At 41.0% G+C, this 27,970-nt stretch overlaps 2 protein-coding genes across 2 annotated transcripts in view; both read left to right on the top strand.

Moving 5' to 3' along the window:
- Positions 1-25,084, top strand: part of BTAF1 (B-TFIID TATA-box binding protein associated factor 1) — a 117,882-nt gene extending 92,798 nt beyond the window's left edge. Inside the window, exons 31-38 of the mRNA XM_014581830.3 lie at positions 641-782; positions 958-1,088; positions 1,566-1,691; positions 2,597-2,749; positions 4,004-4,215; positions 15,704-15,863; positions 22,526-22,696; positions 23,405-25,084. Of these exons, the coding sequence (XP_014437316.1) occupies positions 641-782; positions 958-1,088; positions 1,566-1,691; positions 2,597-2,749; positions 4,004-4,215; positions 15,704-15,863; positions 22,526-22,696; positions 23,405-23,554 (1,245 nt within the window). The 3' untranslated portion in view covers positions 23,555-25,084. The remainder of the gene's footprint in view (positions 1-640; positions 783-957; positions 1,089-1,565; positions 1,692-2,596; positions 2,750-4,003; positions 4,216-15,703; positions 15,864-22,525; positions 22,697-23,404) is intronic.
- Positions 5,446-8,923, top strand: LOC142830467 (uncharacterized). Its single transcript, XM_075935619.1, has one exon. It carries the CDS (start codon positions 6,737-6,739, stop codon positions 8,921-8,923), a length of 2,187 nt encoding a protein of 728 aa, XP_075791734.1. The 5' UTR covers positions 5,446-6,736.
- Positions 25,085-27,970: the final 2,886 nt, after the last annotated feature.

The raw sequence follows: 27,970 nt of genomic DNA, 5'->3' as shown, positions 1-27,970 counted from the left end.
CCACCCAGCTGTCAGTCTCTAGGTACATAACACCTAAAGGTTCAGAACAGATGTCAAGAGCTTCATTGCGCTCTATTAGGGTATGTCTACACTACCCCGCTAGTTCGAACTAGCGGGGTAAGGTATGCATACCGAACTTGCTAATGAAGCCCGGGATTTGAATTTCCCGGGCTTCATTAGCATAAAGCCGGCGCCGCCATTTTTAAAAGCCGGCTAGTGCGAACCCCGTGCCGCGCGGCTACACGCGGCACGGGCTAGATAGTTCGGAATGGCTACATAGTTCGAACTATCTGTACTCCTTGTGGAGTACTTCCACGAGGAATACAGATAGTTCGAACTATGTAGCCATTCCGAACTATCTAGCCCGTGCCGCGTGTAGCCGCGCGGCACGGGGTTCGCACTAGCCGGCTTTTAAAAATGGCGGCGCCGGCTTTATGCTAATGAAGCCCGGGAAATTCAAATCCCGGGCTTCATTAGCAAGTTCGGTATGCATACATTACCCCGCTAGTTCGAACTAGCAGGGTAGTGTAGACATACCCTTATAGAGTAACAATTCAGAAATAAGTTAAGAAATATTCCATAGTATTGGAAACTATGTCAATCTTGGAAATGTATTAACCAATGTTTCTTTTATCTTCAGAATAACGTTTTAGAGTTGTGGTCACTGTTTGACTTCCTTATGCCAGGATTTTTGGGTACCGAACGCCAGTTTGCAGCCCGTTACGGCAAACCAATACTGGCAAGTAGAGATGCTCGGAGTTCCAGTCGAGAACAAGAGGCAGGTAAGGCACGAGCTCCAGTCAGTTTCTTTGTTTATTTCTTTGTAATTCAGAATTGCTTCTGAAAATATCAGATACTTTATCATCACAGTATGAAGTCTTTCTGCTTGTGACACTTGAAGTAATTTGCTTCTTTGTGGTTTCCCAACTACTTGCTGCGTCTGCTGTTAACGCCTAGGAGTTCTTGCAATGGAAGCGCTGCACCGTCAAGTATTGCCATTTCTGTTGAGAAGAATGAAAGAGGATGTACTACAGGATCTTCCACCCAAAATTATTCAAGATTATTATTGTATACTCAGTCCTCTGCAGGTACATTGAAATATACAAGGTTTAGAATCTCCCTTGAACTTGGAATCTGCTCGGCACTAGTTGGGATTAGAAAGAAGCCAGTTGTAGCTCCATGATTCTGGGGTCAGATCACTGAGAGCCTTGACATACTTTAGACCACCCAAGTTTGAAAATGTTTTCTCGTAAGGCTTAAAATTAAAATCACTGGGGAGCGTGCTTCTGGCATCACTCATGTAGGTAGTTGTAGGAAATAATTTCCAGAAATGTATTTCTTAGACAACATGCATGAATTTGCAAATTTAACTTGAAACACATCATTTTCAAGTGATAAGATTACATATTAACTGTGATATCTGTGTTATGTTGAGTGGGATAATTATAACTTTAAAGATTTTTTTTTTCCATTTGCTGCATTATTAGACAGCCTGGAATTTAAATTTGTTCATTCTTATTTTTTGTTAAACACATTTCTTTCTTTTACTTGTGGGGGCATTACAGGTTCAGCTTTATGAAGATTTTGCCAAGTCTCGTGCTAAATGTGATGTTGATGAAACTGTTTCATCTGCTTCACTGAGTGAGGAGACTGAAAGGCCAAAGCTTAAAGCTACAGGACATGTGTTTCAGGTACAGATTTCTTCAATAATTTGTGCTCTCTTGTTAATGTATTTCTGATATATTATATTCCAGGAAATCCTACTTACCCTTTTCTACTGAATGCAGGAAGATTAACTTTGTACACTAGATGTTGAAATATAGTTGAAAATAAATTCAGTACATCCTGAAGCTATAATTGTTTAAATGAAGCAATTTCCATAGCGGTGATCAGATTGTCTGGAATATGGTGTGACGAGCTTTGATGAATTTACATTTTGGTGTCTTATCTTAGTGTGAAACTTCTTTAAAATATTCAAATTATAATAAGGTTTCTTTTATGTATTCTGCTGAATTAATCTAAATTTAAGAATGTCCATAAGCAAGCTTTTATTCTAATTTGTAAATAGATCATTAAAAGCTTTTTTATTTAATTTAAATATCAGAAACTGATTGAAATACAACTGGAGAATTTATATAATGTATCTCTTTTTCCACTGTAATAGGCAAGAAGTGTTTTGTTTTGGGAGATGGGTGGAGGGGTAGTTTGTCCCCACCAGACTGAAATTGTGTATAAGCACAAGCCTTCATAAATTTTGAATCCAAAAATGAATTGGTATGGCAATACCTATTCTCAAGGGCCTCACACAGCTTCTAGATGGCTATCGTGTTACTTCAGTCACATAATACTCTGAGAGAGCTTCATGCACTATCCCCAGAAATGGAACCACGATTATTTCAAAGATAGCAATGGCAAGCTTTCAGCTGGAATTAACTTATTTAAAATATAAGTGTCCGATACAAAAATCTTTACAAAATAGATTTTTAATCAAATTTGTGAAATTCTGGCTGCTACACTAAATATCAATTTTAACACCATTTTCCATAATCGTTAATTGCTTCTAATCTCACCACTGAACTTTTCTCTCAATTTAAAGGCATTGCAATATTTACGAAAACTATGTAACCATCCAGCATTGGTATTAACAACCCAACATCCAGAATTCAAAAGAACCACAGAACATCTTGCAGCTCATAACTCATCCCTTCGAGATATCCAGCATGCACCTAAGCTGTCTGCTTTAAAACAAGTAGGTATACTTAAAACCATATGATGTATCCCAAAGTTTATAAAGTATTTCTTCACACAATCAACCTGTGGAACTCCTTGCCAGACTGTTGTGAAATCCAAGACAGTCACAGGGTTTAAAAAAAAAAAAAAAGTTAGGTAAACTCATGGAGGGATAAGTCCATCAATTGCAATTAGCTAGAATGGGCAGGAATGGTGTATCTAGCTTCTGCTTGTCAGAAGATGGGAATAGGTTATAGGGGGTAGATCACTTGATAATTATCTGTTCTGTTCATTCCTTCTGGAGCTCCTGGAGTTGGCCTTTGTGGAAGATAGGGTACCGGGCTAGATAGACCTTTGGTCTGACCCCATATGGCCATTCTTATGTTATAGTAAGCAAAGATGCTACTTCAATAATAGCATATTTTAAATGTTCTAATTGATTTATTTAAATGCAATTTCCATGTAAAATTGAGTGTACTGCACTATTTTTTAACTGAGTGTTCACTCTTAGCATGGGACTCAGGCAAGCAGCTTATATGGAAAAAAGGAATAGAAATATTTGCTAAAATTTAATTTAAAAAATAGTGCTACATTTCTTAAGAAATTAGACATACGTACAAAGTGTTGATTTTGTACAAATACAGAAAGTATGTAGTTACTTAGATCACTATGTAATATCTCTCCTGTTCTGCATTATAATCTGTGTGGGGCTCAGTAGTTTGCACATATGCATCACATGCAGGATCAGGCCTCAGTCGTTGTTTTGGCAGTCTGAAGAATTAAAGTTGCTTTTTCTGTTCTTTTACTGCTTCCTGTTTATTCTTGGCACAAAATGGCTTGACCTATTTATTATGGAAGAGACCTTTGGTGATTTGAAGACATTTCGTTCGGTTTTCTATATAATCACACATGACTATGTGTGCTGATCTTCTCTTACTCATCCAGTATTTGGTGGTAAACTTCAACTTTGGTGAAAACAAGGTTTTAAACAACAGGATAAAAAGTTAAATGTTTTTTTCTGTCAGATTTTGCAGGTCCTTTGTAGTGTGAAAGGATGTACAGTCACTATTCCTTGTTTCTACAGAATTAGACTCATTGCTTATTATGAATCATGCAGGAATTTTTATGGAGAGCGAGAGCGCGAGCGAGAGAGAGAGAATATGTGTGTGTGTGTGTATATTATTTTTATTCACTTCTGCCAGTAGTCAAATATAACTGCTTACAAGAGAGACATAATCAATTGTGGTAATTTTATTTTAAAATTTACTTGAAGTTACTACTAGACTGTGGCTTGGGAAACAGTGGCTCTTCTGAGAGTGGCACGGAAGCTGTTGTGGCTCAGCACAGGATACTTATCTTCTGTCAGCTCAAGAGCATGTTGGATATAGTAGAACATGACCTTCTCAAGCCTCACTTGCCCTCTGTTACATACTTGCGATTAGATGGCAGCATACCTGCTGGTCAAAGGCATTCTATTGTTTCACGGTAAGTTCCTCTCTTCTTTTGCTCTTGTGTTCTAAGGTAGACTACAATAGATGGTTTTACGTACTTGAATACAAAATTGAAATGGCTGTTGTCTCATGGGAGCTCTTGCGATTTTTAATAAGATAGAGTACTGTACTGTAATTTCTATTTGTGTGCGACTGTTGTATGTGATCAGATTATACTGGCAGAACATCATTGCATAACTGATTTTTGTAATTTTAAACAGATTAAAAGAACTAGTGTAAAGATGTGCTCACAAATATTGAGTAGCAAGAAATCATGTCAAAATATGAATAATTTTTAATAAAATATTGAATTGAATTCTGAATAACACTAGACTTAATGTGTTAGTAAATAATCTAATAGTTTATTAATACAAAAGACATTATAAAATTCCAAGTGTACTCTGAAGCTGTGAATATACTTATAACAATTTAACTATGAAAACAGGTCTTTATTATAAAGCCTAAAATACCGAGTTGCAAGCCAGCTTGGTTTCCTCTTCTGTCCACCATGCAGAGAGTTGGATACAATCCTAATTACAAGGTTTTTTTGCTTTCTTGATCTACTGCAGTGTTTCCAGCTCTTAAGGTGCTGAGTTTTTCTTGTACATGGGCGAATCTCAACTTTCCTGTAAAATTAAAATAAAATCTATCCCTTATTGCAAAGAAAAGCTTGTAAACTTGAAACACAGTAATATTCAACCATAAAGCAAATACAAATAACCAAACATTATTTTTTCAAATTCCATAATTTTTTCAAAGACAGTCTTATGAGTTTGGGACACTTAAAATATTGTTACTGTGATTTGTCCCTAATGAGATTAAGTACTTTGTCACTCTGGCATAACCTTACATCCATAGGTCATTTAGCCTGCTGTTCAGAATTAGGGATGTTAGCGTATAGTTGTTTTAAATGATTAACCGATAAGCCTGAATTTATTGGTAAGCCTGAATGTATTGGTTAATCCAGATGACTATGCACAGTTCCTTCCCCCTTGCTGCCTCGATCAGAGGCAGCAAACATGGGGAGGCGGTGCCCATTGGGGAGCTGGCTTTTAAGCCAGCTTCTCATGCATGCTGGTAGCACCTCTCCCCTTCTCCTCCCCCACATTGCCTCTCACAGAGGCAGCAGCACAGGAGGCAGATGGAAGCCAGTGCTTGGGGGGGAACCACCTTAAAAGATATATCAGAGGCAGCAGCGTGGGGCAGGGGATCGGGTGTGTAGCCAGACATAAAGCCCCATTTTAACATCCATCTTTGTCTGCTTAAAACCATGCAGGGCACATAAGAGCTGGAAAACAGCATATTCTTTGAAAACCTTGGAGCAGGAGGTTTAGATATGCTGGCTCAGTGACCGTGACCAACTGTAAGCAGAGATAGGAGGGTGGTCGAACTAATTGTTGACCAAGAGGCTGTACATTGTGCCCTTGACTGAAACCCATATTGATACGAACACATACCCGTCCACGGGGGAAGGAATCTCCCGCCCAACAGAACATCCGGCAGTCCTAATTTAGTTATCTTCCTCTCTTACAAGTGTAAATTAACTTGTAACCTGCTTGTAAGAACTGGCACCACAAAATGGACCAGTAAAATTTGGCCTCTGAAGATAAGAAAGAGAATACGGGCCCCCAGGGGTATAAAGATGAGCCCAGCAGCACATTTGCTTTGTGTGTCAATCTACCATCTATCTGCTGGTCGGGTTTGGTGTTTGACCTCCCGAGGTTCCAGAGGGGACGCCCACCTCGTATTCGTCTTTCCGAGGAATTGAGAGACCGGCCCTGGCCTGACACGCTGGAGTCGAGAGGCACAGAAGGGGGTAAAAATTGTACCTGGATGTGGTCCTTTGTTTAAGTATATATACATAATGTTAGAGCTCTTTAAAGATTAAGCTGTCACTTGGTACCATTATTTTTCTATTTTCTATCTTTACCTTTTTCCTGTAACCATTTTAAGATCTATATTTTGCTAATAATTAAGAAATAGAGCAATAGCCATTGTAACCATATGATTTATAAGTTCCTTTAATAAACCTGTAACTGTTTAAGTTTTTAACCTGACTCCTTCAGTTGCTGTGATAGAACCAAGCACAATTTAAAAGAACTTCAGCCGGTCATAAAGGGACAGACATAGGGAGAGCTTGGGCGTTTGGATCTGTGTCACTCCCAGGTGACAAGATCCGTTGGGGCACCTTTCCAGCCTTTCCCAGGCTGCCCGCTGCGAAGGAACTTTTGTGTTCTAGCAGTTAAAATCTAAGGTGTAATAAGCTCTTCCTACACACTGGGGCGTCTGTTAGCCTGTTTGGCTACCCTCTGCGACGGGACCTTGGTCCTAGCAGTAAAGTCACGGACGTTAAACACTCGGGGCTCCTTTCAGCCTTCTGGGCTGCCCGCTGCGACGAGACTTCGTGTCTTAGCAGTTAAAGACTTAGGAGACATACCCACACACACTGCCCTGACCGTCGGCTGACAGAATTGGCGTAGTCGGCAGGATTGTGCTATTGGTTCAAATACAGCAGCATGAAGCCAGTCACGATTGACATGGATTTTAGTTGTATAGAGAAAGAGTTTGCCCGAGAGGGATGGGGCAACCCTAAGTGGGATAAAGAGATGTTAGAGAAAGATTGGGGACAGTCAAAGGAAATTTGGCAGGAGTTCTGTAACTGGCGAACCGCCTGCAAAATGAGGAAGGGAAAAGGGAAAAGCGCTTGCATCTGGCTATTAAAGGGTGCCTTACAAGCAGCTTGCACAGGCTACTGGAATTTAGAAACAGAGCTTATCAGAGTACAGAAAGAGAAGGACGAACTTCAAAAGCAATGCCAGAACTTAGATACTCGGGTGCGAACATTAACTAAAGATAATGAGCACTTACAGGGGCGACTTCTCCCAATGTTAGAAAAGGAAGGAATTGAACGCAGAGAGAAATTAGAAACTAAACCACGGAGCATTAATAGAGCCAAAGTGGAAACTGCTCTGTGGTTGGACCCAGATGATTGGGATGGGGACATTTGGAATTCTGACAATGATGATTTAGCTTCCCACTCACCTGACAAACGGGTGGAGGTACCCCCAGCCCAGATGAGACCAGTTATCACTTACCGAATATCAGGCAATGAGAAATCAGATAGTGATGAGGATGGCCCCTCACAGAGAGGCAGGAGAACTAGAGGCAGAGCTACTAGAAGGACAGAAGAGAGAAAGAAATCCTCAACCCAAGTTACTACACGGTCCTATAGGCCCACAGAATTACGGGAAATACAGGAAGACTTTGCCAAAAAGCCCCAGGAAGGAATAATAGATTGGTTAATTCGCATATGGGATACTGGAGCTGGTCTTACACCTTTATCCGCCCTGGAGTGTAGTAGGCTTAACCTGGGTGCTGGAGTATTTCTTAGCCTCCCAGAGGATGAGAGCCCAAAGACCCTTTGGACCCTAGCCTGTAGGTGGGCTGCAAGGATCCATCGGGCAGACCGAGGTGAACCTACTATTAGCCCATGGACAAACATAGATGAAGTTAAACGAGCCCTGCAAATAGCAGCTACCATCACCCTGTTAAACCAGGTTAACCCCCGTTTAGAAGGGGAGGAAGGAAGCCCATGGGAACAAGCAATTCAACTAGATGAGCTCAGGCCACTTATGAAGGGAGCACCCGGTGCCCATAAGGCTATCTCCCTGAAACTTCGGGACATTGCTCAGAATCATCCTGAGGATAATTATGAGAGCCTATTAACAGCCATGGTGCGGTATTTCCGGGAGTTTGGGGGAAATGAATCACCGCCGGCTAAAGCCAAGGTGCGAAACCTGAGAAGAAATCCCCAAGGTAAATCAGAGGGCTCTAAGCCCAAGCGTGAAATAACCCCGGAAGAGAAGGAGCTCCGGAATAAACTCTGGAAGCAGTGTTTGGCTTTAGGCTACCCCAGAGATATAATTCACGGATTGCCAACTGAAAGATTAAAGCTCCTAGCTACCTTTAGGAAAGCTAACAAAGAGAAGGAGGATGTAATTTCTAGTGCTCCGCCTAGAACGGTACACCCACACATTACAGCTCCAGGTATCACAAACCTTGGAAGCTTCTTGCACCGATACAAGAGGAAATTTACTATTAACCCTCTTGTGAGACGTCCCACAGGTTTCCATCGATTTACCCGTGCATTCTTGCCCTGGCTTGGAGTAGCTGAACTTGAACAAGCCATAGTAAATGTGTCAGGGCAACTAGAAATAGCTTTTAACCAGACTGCAGATGCTTTGGGCCTACTCAATGAGCAGATCCAATCAGTGGCCCGTTTTGCCCTACAAAATAGAATAGCTTTAGATGCAATTTTAGCCCAACAAGGAGGAGTATGTGCTGTGATTAATCAGTCTTGTTGTTTCTATGTGAACCACTCAGGGCAGATTGAACAAGATGTATCTGCTATAAAAGATGCAGTTAAAATACTACATGCTGTAGCTAAAGATGGGGAAATCTCATGGCTAAATTGGTTAGCCCAACATTTAGGACTTTCCCTAACTCCTTTCCTGCATTCCATTTTAATCACTGTTTTAACTATTGTAATTGTTATAATCATTTTTTGCATAACTTTGTGTATTGTGAAATGCCTAGTTAATGTAGCTATCTCTTCTGTGCACATTCGATATGCAGCACTTGGAAAAGATCCCAGCCAATTCCTCGATTATGAACCCCTTAATCAGACCATCGGGCATTTTTAGATTCCCCCAAGGTGGGCAAAAGGTGCTGGTATCACCGCCATCTTGTATCCTGGGACGTAGTGTGTCGTATCAGGGGGTGGAATGTAGCCAGACATAAAGCCCCATTTTAACATCCATCTTTGTCTGCTTAAAACCATGCAGGGCACATAAGAGCTGGAAAACAGCATATTCTTTGAAAACCTTGGAGCAGGAGGTTTAGATATGCTGGCTCAGTGACCGTGACCAACTGTAAGCAGAGATAGGAGGGTGGTCGAACTAATTGTTGACCAAGAGGCTGTACATTGTGCCCTTGACTGAAACCCATATTGATACGAACACATACCCGTCCACGGGGGAAGGAATCTCCCGCCCAACAGAACATCCGGCAGTCCTAATTTAGTTATCTTCCTCTCTTACAAGTGTAAATTAACTTGTAACCTGCTTGTAAGAACTGGCACCACAAAATGGACCAGTAAAATTTGGCCTCTGAAGATAAGAAAGAGAATACGGGCCCCCAGGGGTATAAAGATGAGCCCAGCAGCACATTTGCTTTGTGTGTCAATCTACCATCTATCTGCTGGTCGGGTTTGGTGTTTGACCTCCCGAGGTTCCAGAGGGGACGCCCACCTCGTATTCGTCTTTCCGAGGAATTGAGAGACCGGCCCTGGCCTGACACGCTGGAGTCGAGAGGCACAGAAGGGGGTAAAAATTGTACCTGGATGTGGTCCTTTGTTTAAGTATATATACATAATGTTAGAGCTCTTTAAAGATTAAGCTGTCACTTGGTACCATTATTTTTCTATTTTCTATCTTTACCTTTTTCCTGTAACCATTTTAAGATCTATATTTTGCTAATAATTAAGAAATAGAGCAATAGCCATTGTAACCATATGATTTATAAGTTCCTTTAATAAACCTGTAACTGTTTAAGTTTTTAACCTGACTCCTTCAGTTGCTGTGATAGAACCAAGCACAATTTAAAAGAACTTCAGCCGGTCATAAAGGGACAGACATAGGGAGAGCTTGGGCGTTTGGATCTGTGTCTCTCCCAGGTGACAAGATCCGTTGGGGCACCTTTCCAGCCTTTCCCAGGCTGCCCGCTGCGAAGGAACTTTTGTGTTCTAGCAGTTAAAATCTAAGGTGTAATAAGCTCTTCCTACACACTGGGGCGTCTGTTAGCCTGTTTGGCTACCCTCTGCGACGGGACCTTGGTCCTAGCAGTAAAGTCACGGACGTTAAACACTCGGGGCTCCTTTCAGCCTTCTGGGCTGCCCGCTGCGACGAGACTTCGTGTCTTAGCAGTTAAAGACTTAGGAGACATACCCACACACACTGCCCTGACCGTCGGCTGACAGGGTGGGATGCTGGAGCAGCCTCTGTTCACAGGGAGTTCAGGCCCTGAGCCGGCAGAGGCTGCTGCCACCCTGCGCTACTGCCTCTGTATCGAAGACAGCAGTGTGGGGCAGCAGGTAGGAGCCAGTCTGCACAGGGAGACGATTTTATAGAGGTAGCAGTGCAGGGTGGCAGGGGACTCCTGGGGAGTAGGACCAGGATTGCACGGTCTGCTGGCCCTGCTCCCAGGGAGCATTTTAGTAAATGTGTTACCACTAAAAACTGTTGTGGCTACACGATTACTAAGATACATGATCACTAACATCCTTATTCAAAATTGTGCTTCCTGATCCTTGTATGGTACTTCTCAGAAGCGGACCGGAGCCTTCCTCTTGACCCCCTCCAGGTTCCAAGATGTTCTCACAGCTTGGAACCTGAACAAAGACTCCATTTATTAAATTAAATTTGACATTTAGATGCATATTTTCACTTGTGTGGAAACTTAGTACCTACTACCTTAGTTTCACTGTTTTTTTTCTTAATGAACTTGTTTTGCTTTTATTTTAAATCCGTTCACTAATGCGTTTTGAAAGAAAGGGTGCTTTTAGACGTTGTTTGAATAAATTGTAATATGCTGTCCCTTTTAATAGTCTGCCCCCCTGCTCCTACTGAGTTTTAAATTGCGAAGCCATAGCAGGGTATGGTCCCCAACCTGATGTGAGCCGGGACTGAGTGGGGCTGCCTTCCCCCATCAAGTAATCGAGTAGTTGATAGAATTGTTATCAAGTACTAAAATTACCTCAATTTAACATCCCTAATCCCCACCAGCATGTTACAATTAGCATTGTTTTTGAAAGCAACAACCAGTAACTTCACATGATAATACTCAAAACCCATTTCATTCTAGTTTATGCACGGGCTTGTAAATTCAGAGCCCACTTGTCAATGACAGAAAAGTTTTTCCCTAATGACTAGAATGCCTCTGCAGATTTTGCTTTTATATGTTGATGTATATATGTATTAATTAATTTTGCTAGTAGTTATGGTTGTGTACTGAGGAAGCCAGAGCTGCATTGCTAAACTTGAGGCTGTAAAACTATTTACTTCAAGAATGTGCTGCTGCTTGTAACTTTCTTAGAATATGAATGTGGTAATAAATACTGCTATAGTTAGCTTCATTGCTGTGTATCAGAGCACTGGGGCAGTAGTGAAACTAACTTTCTATCTGCTGCTGTTTTTGGGAAACTATGTATAGTCTGTTCCGCCTCCCACAGGAACTACTAAATCATACACTTGCATGAGGAGCAGTACTAGCAGCCAGGCTATGTCTACACTGGGAAGGTTTGGCAACAAAAGCACTGTCGACATGCATGTGTCACCAAAAGTGAAAATCGGTCAAACCAGTTTTTCTGCCTCCCACTGTCAACATTTCATGGCCACATTGCTAGCTTCCCTGTCGACAGAACAGAGCAATGTGGGTAAGCACCTTACAGTGCAGTGTTGTGGGAAGGCACAGCTGATCCCTGCTCTTTTTGGGATTCAATAAGAAATGTCAAAGCAGCACAGCAATCTCTCCAGCCCTCACCCTGCAGCATCAGAACAGAAGCATTCCAATTATTTATTTTTTGTTTGTTCCCCAAACAGAGCAGCTCACTCAGTTATCATTAATTTCCCAGAGCTTTGAAAGAGGAGTGGTGTATACCTGTAAGGCAGCAGAGATCTCAAAACACTTAGCACAGCCATCAGGACAGGTGTTGTGGGATACTGGTGGAAGCCAGTTCTCTTGACAAAACTAACAGCAGAGTCCACACTGGCTCTTTGCTGACAATCAAGGGACAGCCTTCCTTCTTTAGAATTCTAATGGGTCTAAATAGCCTGACACCAATCCATGTAAAACACACGAGGTTCTTTCAGTATTCTAGCAGCGTGACCTATTGTACAGCTCTTTAAAGCCTGTTTAGACTTGAATCAAAATGCAGGACAATGTAGCACTTTAAAGACTAACAAGATGGTTTATTAGATGATGAGCTTTCGTGGGCCAGACCCACTTCCTCAGATCAAATAGTGGAAGAAAGTAGTCACAACCATATATACCAAAGGATACAATTTTAAAAAAATGAACAAATATGAAAAGGACAAATCACATTGCAGAACAGAAGGGGGATGCGGGGGGGTGGGAAGGGGGAGGAAGGAAGGTAAGTGTCTGTGAATTGCTGATATTAAAGGTAGGGAGAGTGGGATGTTTGTGAGTTAATGGTATTACAGGTGATAATTGGGGAAACTGTCTTGGTAATGGGTGAGAAAGTTCAAAGACTTGTTAAGTCCTTGTTGGTAAGTGTCGAATTTTAACATGAATGACAGTTCAGAGGATTCCCTTTCAAGTGCAGATGTAAAAGGTCTTTGTAGCAGAATGCAGGTGGCTAAGTCATTTAGAGAGTGTCCTTTCTGGTTAAAGTGGCAAGAAACTGTTTTCTCTTTGTGATCTTGTCTGATATCTGTTTTGTGGGCATTAATCCTTTGGCGAAGTGTCTGAGATGTTTGTCCAATGTACATAGCAGACGGACACTTTCGGCACATGATAGCGTAGATTATATTTCTGGATGCGCAGGAATATGTGTTCTTGATCTTATAACTCACTTGGTTAGGTCCAATAATGGTATCAGCAGAATGAATATGTGGACAAAGCTGGCAACGGGGTTTGTTGCAAGGGAAGGTACCAGGGTTGGTATTAGTGTGGTATGTCCTGTGGTGGTTGGTAAGAATCATCTTGAGGTTAGGTGGTTGTCTATAGGAGACTATGGGTCTGTCTCCCAGAGCCTCTTTGAGTATGGTATCCTGTTCCAATATAGGCTGTAGTTTATTGATAATGTGTTGGACAGGTTTAAGTTGGGGGTTGTAGGTGATGACAAGTGGTGTTCTATTGTTGGTTTTCTTGGGTCTGTCTTGAAGTAGATGGTTTCTAGGTATTCGTCTGGCTCTTTCAATTTGCTTTTTTGTTTCTCTGGGTGGGTAGTTGAGATTTATAAATGCTTGGTAGAGATCCTGAAGCTTCTGGTCTCTGTCAGTGGGGTTAGAGCAGATGCGGTTGTATCGAAGGGCTTGGCTATAGACGATGGATCGTGTGGTGTGTTCTGGATGGGAGCTGGATGCATGTAGGTAACTGTATGAGTCAGTGGGTTTTCTGTAGAGAGTGGTGTCTAATTTTCCATTGTTGATTTGTACGGTGGTGTCCAGGAAGTGGATCTCTCGTGTAGAATGGTCCAGGCTGAGGGACATCGATGACATCTTTATGATCTGGACACATGGCCAAGAAACACTGGAGATATTCCACAGAGATTTCAACAACCTACACCCCACCATCAACCTCAGCCTGGACCATTCTACACGAGAGATCCACTTCCTGGACACCACCGTACAAATCAACAATGGAAAATTAGACACCACTCTCTACAGAAAACCCACTGACTCATACAGTTACCTACATGCATCCAGCTCCCATCCAGAACACACCACACGATCCATCGTCTATAGCCAAGCCCTTCGATACAACCGCATCTGCTCTAACCCCACTGACAGAGACCAGAAGCTTCAGGATCTCTACCAAGCATTTATAAATCTCAACTACCCACCCAGAGAAACAAAAAAGCAAATTGAAAGAGCCAGACGAATACCTAGAAACCATCTACTTCAAGACAGACCCAAGAAAACCAACAATAGAACACCACTTGTCATCACCTACAACCCCCAACTTAAACCTGTCCAACACATTATCAATAAACTACAGCCTATATTGGAACAGGATACCATACTCAAAGAGGCTCTGGGAGACAGACCCATAGTCTCCTATAGACAACCACCTAACCTCAAGATGATTCTTACCAACCACCACAGGACATACCACACTAATACCAACCCTGGTACCTTCCCTTGCAACAAACCCCGTTGCCAGCTTTGTCCACATATTCATTCTGCTGATACCATTATTGGACCTAACCAAGTGAGTTATAAGATCAAGAACACATATTCCTGCGCATCCAGAAATATAATCTATGCTATCATGTGCCGAAAGTGTCCGTCTGCTATGTACATTGGACAAACATCTCAGACACTTCGCCAAAGGATTAATGCCCACAAAACAGATATCAGACAAGATCACAAAGAGAAAACAGTTTCTTGCCACTTTAACCAGAAAGGACACTCTCTAAATGACTTAGCCACCTGCATTCTGCTACAAAGACCTTTTACATCTGCACTTGAAAGGGAATCCTCTGAACTGTCATTCATGTTAAAATTCGACACTTACCAACAAGGACTTAACAAGTCTTTGAACTTTCTCACCCATTACCAAGACAGTTTCCCCAATTATCACCTGTAATACCATTAACTCACAAACATCCCACTCTCCCTACCTTTAATATCAGCAATTCACAGACACTTACCTTCCTTCCTCCCCCTTCCCACCCCCCCGCATCCCCCTTCTGTTCTGCAATGTGATTTGTCCTTTTCATATTTGTTCATTTTTTTAAAATTGTATCCTTTGGTATATATGGTTGTGACTACTTTCTTCCACTATTTGATCTGAGGAAGTGGGTCTGGCCCACGAAAGCTCATCATCTAATAAACCATCTTGTTAGTCTTTAAAGTGCTACATTGTCCTGCATTTTGATTCAACTACCCCAGACTAACACGGCTACATTTCTATCACTGTTTAGACTTGGTAACCCCCCACTATTCCCCTATAATACTGCTGTTTCTGGTGACTGTAGGCCACATTGACTTCCACAAATGGCTTCTGTCCACAGAGTCAGTTGTGCCCAAGGATAGAGTTTCCATGGAGAGGGCAGGCAGCAGTACCACTACCATCCTGGGAATTCAAGTGGGCAAGGCAGTTTTAAGTGCTAGTCAGTGATCCTTAAGGAGCCTACCTAATCAGTATAGTGAATCAACATGCCCTGGCCAACCCCCCCTGCATTAAGAGCTTTTATCAGTTGGCTCTGAATCCCTGAGCAGAATGGAGGTTGCACATAGTCTAACTTTCTGACACAATTACTGGAAAATTTTCTACATTAACAAAAGTGAATTGGGGTACTAGCATTATTGACACTGTAGCAGTGTCAAAAAAATCTGTTTTTTAGGAAACACATTTGAAAACAGTTTTAAGGAAATAAATACCTTCATTTACTATAGGTTTTTCCTCAACTAATTTTTTATTTTGGTCTGAATTTTTTTGTTAAATTAATATAAAATAATTTTTACTGAATTATTTCCTCTTCTAGTTTGCAACAATCTTTCCTTGTGTAAATAAATCTCTTTTGGGTGACTTAAAAAAAGCTTTAGGAAAAAGCATTGAAAACGTGGTGGCAAAATTGATTTTATACAGAATTAGTTATTAGTTTAATTGTTGTTTTGTTTAATTTCTGTAGTAGCTCTGAAGTTCTAAATACTTGACTTTTATATTTGTGTATACAGGTTTAATAATGACCCATCCATAGATGTTCTTTTGCTCACCACTCATGTTGGTGGACTGGGACTTAACTTAACAGGAGCTGACACAGTAGTGTTTGTGGAACATGACTGGAACCCAATGAGAGATTTGCAAGCAATGGATCGAGCACATCGTATTGGGCAGGTAAAATACTACTTGATTACTCATGAAAGATTAACAGAAACACCTCTTTTGTTTCAGTAGTCGGGGTCTCCCACTATTTTTGTGTGAATTGCTCGCTCGCTCCTCTCTGCAGCTCCTGAATAGACGAGTTTTGGAGCTGCATACTCTAGCCACACCACCTCAGCTCCTGCTTGATTTCAGTTTCTCTGCTTTTGTGGCCATACGTTTATAATGGTCTTTACGGCTCTCAGGTTGACGTATGCCTAAGGGTGTGGTTTTTTTTGTTTTTGTTTTGTTTTTTTTTTCAAAATTTGTGACAGTGGTGAGCAATGATCTCCTCCCATTTCCCAGGCCAGTTTTTAGTCAGGTGTTGAAAGACCATAGAGATTTAACTACAGGACCTCCCTACTAGCTAACCTGCTATACCTGGAGGGTGCAGACATACAGCAGAGCAGCCTAAAAGCATCAGATGAAATCAAAATGGTGCTCCATCTTCGAGACTGTGCTGCTGGGCTTAGTCAGTTGTGCCCAACCTGCACTCGCCCTTCTGTCCTTAACTCTGTTACGTCCCAGGGCTGTGAGCTAGACATACATATAGAATCTGGAGCAGCTATGACCCCTAACAAGAGGGGGATGACTAGGAGTCTATGGGCACAGCAGGAAAAATCTCCACTGATGAGGAGGACCTCGGTCCACTGTCTCAAAGGGCCTCTGAAAAACTGAAGGGACATAATTGTGGTGTTACAAATGCTTCCCCAAAATTCTAAAATGTGTCTTGAATAGCCTGGTAAAAGAAACAGGGCTCGTAAGCACCTTTTTCCTTCCCAATATGGCCAGGAGGGCTCTGGAAAAGTGTTACCCTTTCCCCCTCCCTGCATGATGGGACTTGGCCATTGAGGACTTGGAAATCTCAGACTCATAGATAATAATTTAAAAATTATTTTCCTTAACCTCTGAGGATCAAACAAGAAGCAATGGGCTTAGATACAGCAAATTTGGTTTAGGATAGGCATTAGGAAAAACTTAACTGTCTGTAGTTAAGGATTGGAACAAATTGTCTAGGGAAGTTGTGGAATCTAAAAGATTTTTAAGAATAGGTAGGACAAACATCTGGCAGGGATGGTGTAGTTATTACTTAGTCTGATTTGGGTTTTCAAGGTATGCATTTTCCAGATACACCAAGTCAGAAGGTCCCTTTGGGACAGGGATGACATTGTAGAGGTTAAGATCTTCTTCCAGAACTCTTCTTCACTTGTTGAGCCTTTTAAAATCTAGAATAGTTCAGTTTCTTTCTGTATGCTTCTCAATGATTAAGAGATTAAGTACAATGATGAGCATCTTTCTTCTCAGGGACCACTATCTCTTACTCCTATATCCAGGAGGTCAGAATCACAGACAAGCGGGACTAGAAGGGATCTCAATAGGTCATCTAGTCTAGTCCCCTGCACTCAAGGCAGGACTATGTCACCACAGGTTCCTAAGGTTTACTTATGACAAGCATCAAGATCAATATGACATTCCTATTTGATTTGTCCTATGTCCCCCAGTCTTTAGAGATGGTGGTGATAACCCTAGCCAGACTCAGATCACAGGGGATCCACCTGTACCCCTTCCTAGAGAAGAGATTTTAATCATCGCTCCATGCCCACCAACAAAACACAGAACTATGTTCATGACCTTGAATTTCCTGCAGGCACATTGATTTATTATCAAGAAAAGTGCCTTCATTCTGTCCAACACTCCCCCCTCCAAGTTCATTCGGGAGTAGACCTAGATATATCCTTGTTATCAAAGTGTCTATCTCTAGAGAGGTTCCAGAGAATTCTAGACGTGCTCACATTATATTGGAACTACAAGAGGCCCACTGTTGCATTGAACCTTCATCTGCTAAATGCCCTAATATCTTGCATAGGCATTACTCTGTCACACAACCACCTTTTAAGACTTCATCTTAAATGTATAGACTACTCTATAGAGTGCATGGAAGATAGAATCATAGAATACTAGGACTGGAAGGGACCTCGAGAGGTCATCGAGTCCAGTCCCCTGCCCTCATGACAGGACCAAATACTGTCTAGACCATCCCTGATAGACATTTATCTAACCTACTCCAGCGATGGGGATTCCACAACCTCCCTGGGCAATTTATTCCAGTGTTTGACCACCCTGACAGTTAGGAACTTTTTCCTAATGTCCAACCTAAACCTCCCTTGCTGCAGTTTAAGCCCATTGCTTCTTGTTCTATCCTCAGAGGCCAAGATGAACAAGTTTTCTCCCTCCTCCTTATGACACCCTTTTAGATATCTGAAAAACTGCTATCATGTCCCCCCTCAATCTTCTCTTTTCTAACTAAACAAACCCAATTCCTTCAGCCTTCCCTCATAGGTCATGTTCTCTAGACCTTTAACCATTCTTGTTGCTCTTCTCTGGACCCTCTCCAATTTTTCCACATCTTTCTTGAAATGCGGTGCCCAGAACTGGACGCAATACTCCAATTGAGGCCTAACCAGCGCAGAGTAAAGCGGAAGAATGACTTCTTGTGTCTTGCTCACAACACACCTGTTAATACATCCCAGAATCATGTTTGCTTTCTTTGCAACAGCATCACACTGCTGACTTATATTTAACTTGTGGTCTACTATAACCCCTAGATCCCTTTCTGCCGTACTCCTTCCCAGACCGTCGCTTCCCATTCTGTATGTGTGAAACTGATTGTTCCTTCCTAAGTGGAGCACTTTGCATTTGTCTTTATTAAACTTCATCCTATTTATCTCAGACCATTTCTCCAATTTGTCCAGGTCATTTTGAATTATGACCCTATCCTCCAGATTAGTCGCAATCCCTCCCAGCTTTGTATCATCTGCAAACTTAATAAGCATACTTTCTATACCAATATCTAAATTGTTGATGAAGATATTGAACAGAGCTGGTCCCAAAACAGACCCCTGTGGAACCCCACTTGTTATGCCTTTCCAGCAGGATTGTGAACTATTAATAACTACTCTCTGAGTACGGTTATCCAGCCAGTTATGCACCCATCTTATAGTAGCCCCATCTAAGTTGTATTTACCTAGCTGCTTGATAAGAATATCATGCGAGACCGTATCAAACGCCTTACTAAAGTCTAGGTATACCACATCCACCACTTCTCCCTTATCCACAAGACTCGTTATCCTATTAAAGAAAGCTATCAGATTGGTTTGACATGATTTGTTCTTTACAAATCCATGCTGGCTGTTCCCTATCACCTTGCCACTTTCCAAGTGTTTACAGATGATTTCCTTAATTACTTGCTCCGTTATCTTCCCTGGCTCAGAAGTTAACTAACTGGTCTGTAGTTTCCTGGGTTGTTCTTATTTCCCTTTTTATAGATGGGCACTATATTCGCCCTTTTCCAGTCCTCTGGAATCTCTCCTGTCTCCCATGATTTTCCAAAGATGATAACTAGAGGTTCAGATACCTCCTCTATCAGCTCCTTGAGTATTCTAGGATGCATTTCATCAGGCCCTGGTGACTTGTAGGCATCTAACTTTTCTAGGTGATTTTTAACTTGTTCTTTTTTTATTTTACCTTCTAAAATTACCCCCTTTCTACTAGCATTCACTGTTAGGCATTCCTACAGACATCTCTGTAAAGACCGAAACACACAAGTCATTGAGCATCTCTGCCATTTCCAAGTTCCCTGTTACTGTTTCTCAAGTGAAGGTTTTGAAACAGGTATCAATTACTTAAAAGTTTGGAAGGACATGCCTGTGTTCCTGGTCCTTCCATCTGCCACCAGCATCAAGGGCTGGAGACCACACCTGGGTCCCAGCTAGCTCAAGGCAACCTGGAGAAAAGGACCCACAGGAGAAACCTCTAAGAATGGTCAAGCTTGTGCTATGAAGGTTGCAGTCCACCCTGTAAAGGAACCACATCCTGATTGTCAGACATGACCATGGTTGCGTATGTGAATAACCCGAGGGGAACAAGAAGCCCAGGATTACACTCCAAAACAGTGGAAATCCATGCAATCAGTAGAGCATTCTCTCCTCTCTCTTAAGGAACCTCTCATAAAGGGAGACTTGAACCAGAAAGCAGACTGGCAAAGCAAGCCAAAGTGAATAACTCTTAGTGGTACCTGAATCAGGAAGGCTATCCAATTCAGCCTGCCTTTCTTCTTTATGTATGTGCAATGTGCCTCAGGTGGCACATTTCCACAGTGTGGGTTGGATGCTGACAAGGAATTTGACATGAATGCTGATCCAGGCCCTTCAGCCTGTCATTAATTGACCTATTCATGAGCCTCAGGAACGTGAGTACTTCAGTAGAGAAGTGGACCCCCGATCCATTGGGACAGATAACCCATTGCACAGATGGCTGGAGGGCCTTCTCTATGTGCTTCTATCATTCTCATTATTATAGGAAGGTGGATCAGAAAATAATTTAACAGGTGACAGTAATATTGGCAATCCCCAGTTGTCTGAGGAGACCCTGGGTTTTGGACCTGATCATGCAAATTGAGGTCACCAGTGCAGGACATCATCTTATAAGGTTCTCGAAGCCCTCAAGTATGGAGAGCCACCCTGACTTTGTATTTTAAAGTACATTTCCCTGTCAACTGTTTGTTGCTGACACCTCAGCAGATGTGATGAAATTCTCAGTCAAAGCCATGAACCCCAGCTCAGTGATCAAGCACCGTCTATGACTCCTTCCCTGGAATGTGCACACAAAGCGATATAGTAAAATCTTAGCAGTCCCAATGCCGCATGGTATCTTTAAAGAGAGTATAGACCAAACTTCAGACAAATGTGTTCCTTTTGGCCTTTATCCTCACAGAATATCAGAAAAGAGAGACCACATGTTCTTCTGAGAATAGCTAAGTAGAACTGTGACATACGAGGAAAGCCTCGTGGGAACTCTGCCACTTCCAAGACTTCTTTATGACAAAGACTGCATGACTCTTTCCCCAGAGCTGAAGGTTAGGGGCAAGCTGCCCCTTTTCCTGGAGGAATGAGTTGCTTCAACCACAGATTACTGGCTGAGGGAAATAACTTGAAGGAATATTCCTGACTCAGCATGGGCTGGCTTACAGAGTGGAAAAAAAAATATTTTCTGCTAGCAGCATCTCCTACAGTTCTAATCACCTAAGATGGCTCATACGTCACAAACAACTATTAAGTGGAATCATTACCACATGACTGTCATCTTTGGTCTAACACACAGTTATTCTGTTGCCTCTGAATATTTGTTGTTAATGATGATGCAAGTTTTATAGCTTTGGAATATCTCATCTGGAAGAAGGCAGGAACTGAGGGGGAGAGGGAGTTGGCCAGACGATATAGCTTCGAAACTGTTCCACCTATGTTAGCTGCAGAAAGAGTAACCTAAAAATAAAAAATTATGGGTAATAGTTCTCTTCTGCTAGAAGCATCAGTAAGAAATTTTCCATTCTCTCACTTGAAGTGGTATAAGGCTGCATAACAGAATACATCAGAACTTGCTCTTTTTTATACACTGTGTTTTTGGTTTTGTATTGTCTTTATTCAAGTAGCATTAGGCTTGATCATTCAGCTGAATGAGGAAAGGAACATTTTACATTGGTTAACACATAGGATCAGGAAACAGCTCAACATTTTCCTTTCAGCTCTACCAGTGACTGTGACCTTAATCAAGGTACTTTAATGTTTTGGGCTTCAGGTCTCTATTTGTAAAGAACTTCACAGATTTACTTCATGCTAATTAAACATTTTTGAGAGCCTCAGGTGAAAAGAACTGTGGAAGTGTTTCAGTAGTTTTCCTCTCATCTGCATTCTTGTTGGACATTTAATTTCATTAACTTTTCCATGATGTACCATAGCTTAGCGAATATAACCTGCAGCCGTGTATAACATGCACGCATGTATAACCCGCGGTTTTTCTTTTTTGTGTAAAAACGGGTCCTGCATTCATCCACTCACCGCACTCACACCTAGGCCCCACGCAGCCACTGCCAGGCAAAACCCACCCTACTCCGGGCAGGGGAGCAGAGAGCTCAGGCAAGCTGGCTGACCTGCGGGAGGGGAGCCCAGGCCCTGCGCAGCTGCAGCCAGGCATAACCTACCCTCTTCCAGGTGGGGGAGCTGCTTGTGAGTAAAAATAAACTTGTATACCCGTGGACATGTATACCACGTGGGGGAGGGGCGGGGTTTGTAAAAACGTGTATAACCTGCGGGTTATATATGCTAATTTACAGTACTGTTCTTACTTTGACTTAACATCTCTTGGTGCATCCACTGTCAACAAAGGCCTGAAGCTGACTATCTCTAGAAGTGTTGCTATAATAATTCAGAAAATCTTTTAAGCAAGTGTTTTGCTGAATTGGGGTTTAAAGGCCTTATTCTGAGAGGTGTCAATCATCCACATTACCTATTGACATTAATGGAAGTTTTGTGTTCAGGATCATGCCCTGAACAAGTACAAATGTTGCTGCTGAAAACAAGAGTCTGCCTTTTCCCTCAATGACATTGTGTGCCTGATGCGTGCCTTGTGAGCTGGAGAGAACAAGAGTCTAGGAAATGTAACGTCAGTTGCTATAAGGCAGTAGAGAGCACTGAGCAAGCTGCCTCCTGAGCAACCTGCCTCCTAACCAAACTCTTACAAACCATGGTTAAACCATGTCTAGACATACTTTAATATTTGTATGACGAGAATTTTTCTTTCAGAAACGTGTTGTCAATGTGTATCGCTTGATAACAAGAGGAACTTTGGAAGAGAAAATTATGGGTCTGCAGAAATTCAAAATGAATATTGCAAATACAGTGATCAGCCAAGAGAATTCTAGCCTACAGAGCATGGGAACAGATCAGCTTCTTGACCTATTCACTCTTGACAAGGTAAAGAATCATATGCAAAATTACCTGCTAAAAATAATTATTTAGAGCTGCAAAAATAAATGCGACTATATGAATCCTGGTCAGACAAGCATTTGAAATGGAATGATGGACACCAAGAAGCTCCACAAGTACAGGTTGCACCTCTAAAATTCGGGACTCACTGATCTAGCTATACCTGTGGCCAGGGACTGGGCTGCTGGTGGGAAGTGCAGCTCTGACAGTAGCAGGGCGGGTATCGTGGGGAGCACAGCACCACTGGCAGGGCTAGTGGAGGCTGGCAGCACAGTCCTGGCTGGGCCCAGCATTGTGGGGACCGTAGCCCCACCCAGGCCAGGAGGCAGCAGGACTAGTGTCCAGGAGTGCAGTCCAGACCAGCAGCGAGAGTACAGTTCCAGCTGGAGTCAGCATGCTGGTGAGCGTAGCCTCAGCCCCAGGCAGGAAGCACAGCCCAGCAGGCCTGCAGTGGGGAGCAGGGTGGACCTCCCATGGTCCAGAAAACTCTGTCGTTCAGGACTGCTGAGGTCTCCAGGATGCTGGACCAGGTGAATGAACTCCACAGTACTCTAAAGAGCACCAGTATCAATCCTTCGGAGATGTTATTACATTAATTTGTGTAAAAGGAAACTGGGAATAAATAGGATTTGTGATTAATAAATATTATCAAACACTTTTTTAAATGTCTCCTCCCCTCCCCCCTTTTTTTTTAAGGATGGGAAAAATGAAAAAGCAGATGCTACTGCTACTTCTTCTGGGAAAGCCTCTATGAAATCAATTCTTGAAAATCTTGGAGAACTTTGGGATCCAGAACAGTATGATTCTGAATACAGTCTAGAAAACTTTATGCATTCACTCAAGTGATCATCGTATATTCTTAATTCATTTGCTGCTAGTTCACACATTTTTCTGCTGATATTCAGCAAATTTCAAAACATATATAGTGAACCTATAGCTTAATAAGTAAATAGACTTCTTGAAAGAAGAATTGGCAAAAGACTGACACTGAATAGTGTCACAATTTTCACTGGGGAGTTACTCTGTCTTAAATATTTGCACTGTATAAAACTTTAAATGTAAACATATTGTGAGGTGGTTTGAATTTTACTTGCTAAACAGATGCAAATTCTTATTTGGTAGAGAAATAAAACATAGCAAGTTTTATATGTGCTAATAGGTGTTACTTCCTTTTGAAATAAGCCCACCATTGTTCCTCGCTGTATCTATAGTTTTGTACAGATGTTTCAGTGAGTGCTTCAGGTTATTTAATGTACATTTTTTTAATTTTCAACACAACTTACTTTTTAATAAATCATAAGAGCAAAATTTTTCAACTAAAGTTATAATGATCTTTCTTTTAGATCATTTCAGGATGTACATTACCAGTGGAGCAAATCCTAGGAGCTAGAAAGAGTGTTGGGAAACTAAATTGAACTAGGTTCATGTATGCCCACCTCTGTATATTGAATATAATTACATAATGCTCTTCAGTCTTTTGACATCACCTTAGAAAGCAGTTGATTTCAACTTTTTAATCTAATGCGTTCTACTAAATACAGGTAAATGGTCTGTTTATGGCCACCTATGCATCCCATTAAGAGGGTGTGCTTTTTTAATTTATCTATAAGGCTAGAATATAGCCCCATTCAAAGACCTATGTGTTCAATAGGTTTCAATCCTATATATTTTTTGTAACTAAAAACAAAAAACCAACAAATATACAAACAGAACTTTTCCAGAAGTAGATTTTACACTGTTTAGAATTCTAAAATCGGAGCTGAAGAGACTGTTTACTGTATTAGTGCATGACTTAAAACCTCTTAAACAAGAGAGAGGAAAATATTTTTCTTTAGGGATATAGATATATACATATCATAGAAATGCTGCCACTCAATCTGAGGGAATGGAGTATTTGAGCTAAAATCATGTAACACAGATTCTAAAGGGCTTTACTAGCTGGGAGTGAGTATAGAGTAGCTGTATATTAAGCAGCTTTTTTTTTTTTTTTTAAAGGGAGTCAATAGTAAAGGTGGTATGTATGTTTATAGATGTGCATGTATGTACAAGTATGTACACAATTTTATAAATATATTAAATTATAGATAAATTTACAAAGCTGTCTGAATACATATATAGGATATATGTATAGATATCAAAATAATCTATGGTTGTAGCTTGTTGTGCACTTAAGCATCAGAGACTGAAAACCATCAAAAACCTCAGAAATAGTAGATTGTTAAAACAAAAATACAAAAAAAAAAAAACCCTCTTATCCTATAAAGCAAGACTGTTCTGCTGCATTTGGAAACTATTTTCAGTAGTTACGAACTGCCATATTGTAATATTAAACTAGCATTCCATGAAAAGAATAATAAAAGCAAAATTGGGAATACATCACTCTTTGTGAGTTTGTATGTACATATTGTGTTTGTATATAGAAAATAATGAATGGAGAAAGACCAGTTTTATTCATAATGAATAGTCCTTTGGAGAAGCACAGATGGATCTTTAGTGGTGAATATTTTGGAGCTGGGCTCATCGTTATTTGTTACTGTTCATTGTAAAGATAAAGTGTTTTTCTCACTCAAATGTGTAGCAAGTATCTAAATATACATTGCCTAGAGTTTTTCTTCTACTGAATGTTCAAGAAAAGATTAACCGTACGTCACCAGAACAATAGATTTTGGTGTCTTGTACAAAAAGTTGATTGGCTATTGTAGCCAAAGAATTGCTGTGCATGAATTTTATAGGCATTCTGAGATAATGTTTAACTCTTTTGTGCATTAATTTTGCAGTGGCTCCAAGATATCAGTGATTTCCTTATTTTTTATTTTCTTTATTTTCAGTAGAGAAGTGTTTTTTATCTAACTCTAAAACACAACATTAATTTAAAAGTAACTTGGAGAATTTTGCCACAAACATTCTATTTTACTTACAATGCTAGGAATTTGCTAGAGCACTGCAAAGCTCTACTCCTTCTCACTGCCATATGGTCACCTGCACTGCATTACATAGATTACCACCATAGGGAAGGAAAGATATTGCCTAGCAACATTCCCACGTGATGGCTTTAAACTGTCTGCTTTTGTCACATTTTTTTAAGTTGCTATGCAACCCTAATCCTCCTTATGGTGGTGGCCTTGTTGGATATGACATCAAGATGGCTCTTGCCTCTGGACACAAGATCTGGGGTGTCTGGAATATGTTTCTTTAATGTTTGTACATTTTCACTTAAGGATTATAGTTTATGCATATAATCCTCATATTAAACACAGAGTAGGAAGAAGTCATAAAACACCAAAGTGGCCTAGTTCAAAGAATTTATATAATGTAAGATTAAATAAAATCTGACTAACTAAAGTGTGAGATTGAATGACACAAACTCAGTCAAGTTTCAGAACCAAGAAAACAAAGAATGGAATCAAAGAAAAAAGACCCTCTGAATTTTAATGAATAAAATGGTGTGTGACTGCATTGTTTCTGAATAGATAAGAGAGGCCTTCTCTTGTGTTCGGGGCAATCATTTTCCATGCCATGTAAAGTGTAATTAATTCACTTTTGCTCTGTTTTAGAAATCTCCCAGGAAAGTTACATGATGCACTTCCATGCCACCTCCCAACTCTTCTTCTCACTCCTCCACATACACTACCTCTCTCCATTTTCATGGATCCTTCTCCTGGGGGGCTCTGATTAACCGGAATTTCTGCAATTTGGGGGGAGTAACAGAAATTGGTCCTGAAGAGTATTGCAGAAGATGGCTTTTGCTTTCTCAGTTCAAAAAACAAACTGTAGTCTCATTTCTGTTTTGACTCTCTTGTAAATCCAGATCTTCTGAGATGCTTGTTTTGATTGTCATGGTGGTGGTCTTTCCAAGCTACTTTTTAATTTCTCATGACTAGTTTGGGTCTGTCTTGTATTTCTTTCTGTGTGAAATCAGGAAGACAGAGTCCAAGTTATTCTTACAATTCTACATTAACCTTATCATTTTTGCTATTCTGCTAGCCTTATCACTGAACGTCAAAACCTGTTGCCAACAGTCTCAGATCTCTTACCTCAAACTATTGCCAGATTTTTCATCTAGATCTGAGGTCACTCCATTTGGCATCTCAGTGTGTGAAATCTTTTTAGGATTTGGACATAGATGCCCAAGTACTTGGCTGCAGCCAAAGTGTGCTAAGCAGAGCTCAAGAAGGTGGGTACAAATACATGGATTTATAGTGCCTGAGGAGAACTGGCTTTCTGAAATGGCTCGTGTTTACTCAAGTTTGAGAATCACCACAGATCTTGGATTCAAGTAAAGTCCTAATAGGCTCCCTTTGAGCCAATGTATTTGAAGAGAGTTTCTCACAGCTAAAATTTCAGACACTGATGGCTGAACTTCAATTTAAAATATTTCCAGTGTGTCATAATTTACCTTGATACTAAATTTAAATTATTACTTAGATGGGACAAGTTATTTTCTTAACCCCACACCACAGGCTATTGGTGGTTTTTAAATACATGATGGGTATATTTTCATCCAGGTTCTGTCAAGTCAGGGGAGGGCAACCTGCAGCTCCCAAGTCACATGAGGCCCATTGGAATTCTGTGTGTGACCTCCAGGACATTTTATTTACCCTTGCCCACACACAGGGTTGCCAGATTCCACTGGTTTCCTTCCGTGTGCTCTTTTTACCACCAGTATTAACAAAGAGACATGCATGTAAAGCAAGAGTATGTGAAGTGCAGTGCATACTGATTGCACACAATGTTGATTGTGAGAGCCATGTGCTCCCTCTGAAGCCAATCAGTTCTATTACAGTTCAGTCAGCACATCCCACAAATTCTAGGTAAACAAGTGTAATTAGTAAAGCTACCCTATCCCAGGAGACCATCTTGGTTACAACAATCTTGATGCCCACTGAGAGGGAAGGCTACTCATGTGGCACACTAATCTAGATTGCCCATCACTTGTCTAAATTGTGTAGACTGTATCCAGTTTTTTAAAGATATTACCTCAGCTACCTTATTGCTCTAGATTAAGACTGGCTGACTTCCAGAATGTACATAATTTGTATAGATAGTTAATCTGTCACTCTTAAGTGCAAGGAACATATACTGCTTCTCTTTAGAAGCTTGGGTTTAGCAGGTTAGGGGTATGGGCAGACTCCATTTTGTAATGATCAATTCAAGCTTCTTGTTTCTTTGTGTTTTTTAAATACCACAAACAGAGAATAAAACAGTTAAATGTGATTTAATGCTTTTAAATTTAGATCAGTTCAATCAACTGTCTAAATGATA

This window comes from Pelodiscus sinensis, chromosome 8 (assembly GCF_049634645.1).
Source record: "Pelodiscus sinensis isolate JC-2024 chromosome 8, ASM4963464v1, whole genome shotgun sequence".
NCBI lineage: Eukaryota > Metazoa > Chordata > Testudines > Trionychidae > Pelodiscus > Pelodiscus sinensis.
Note: the sequence above shows the minus strand (reverse complement) of the source record. Positions and strands in the feature narration are given on the sequence as shown.

Bases quoted from the DNA above. Each gene is read 5' to 3' on its own strand.
- LOC142830467 (XM_075935619.1), top strand. From the start codon at position 6,737: ATGAAGCCAGTCACGATTGACATGGATTTTAGTTGTATAGAGAAAGAG.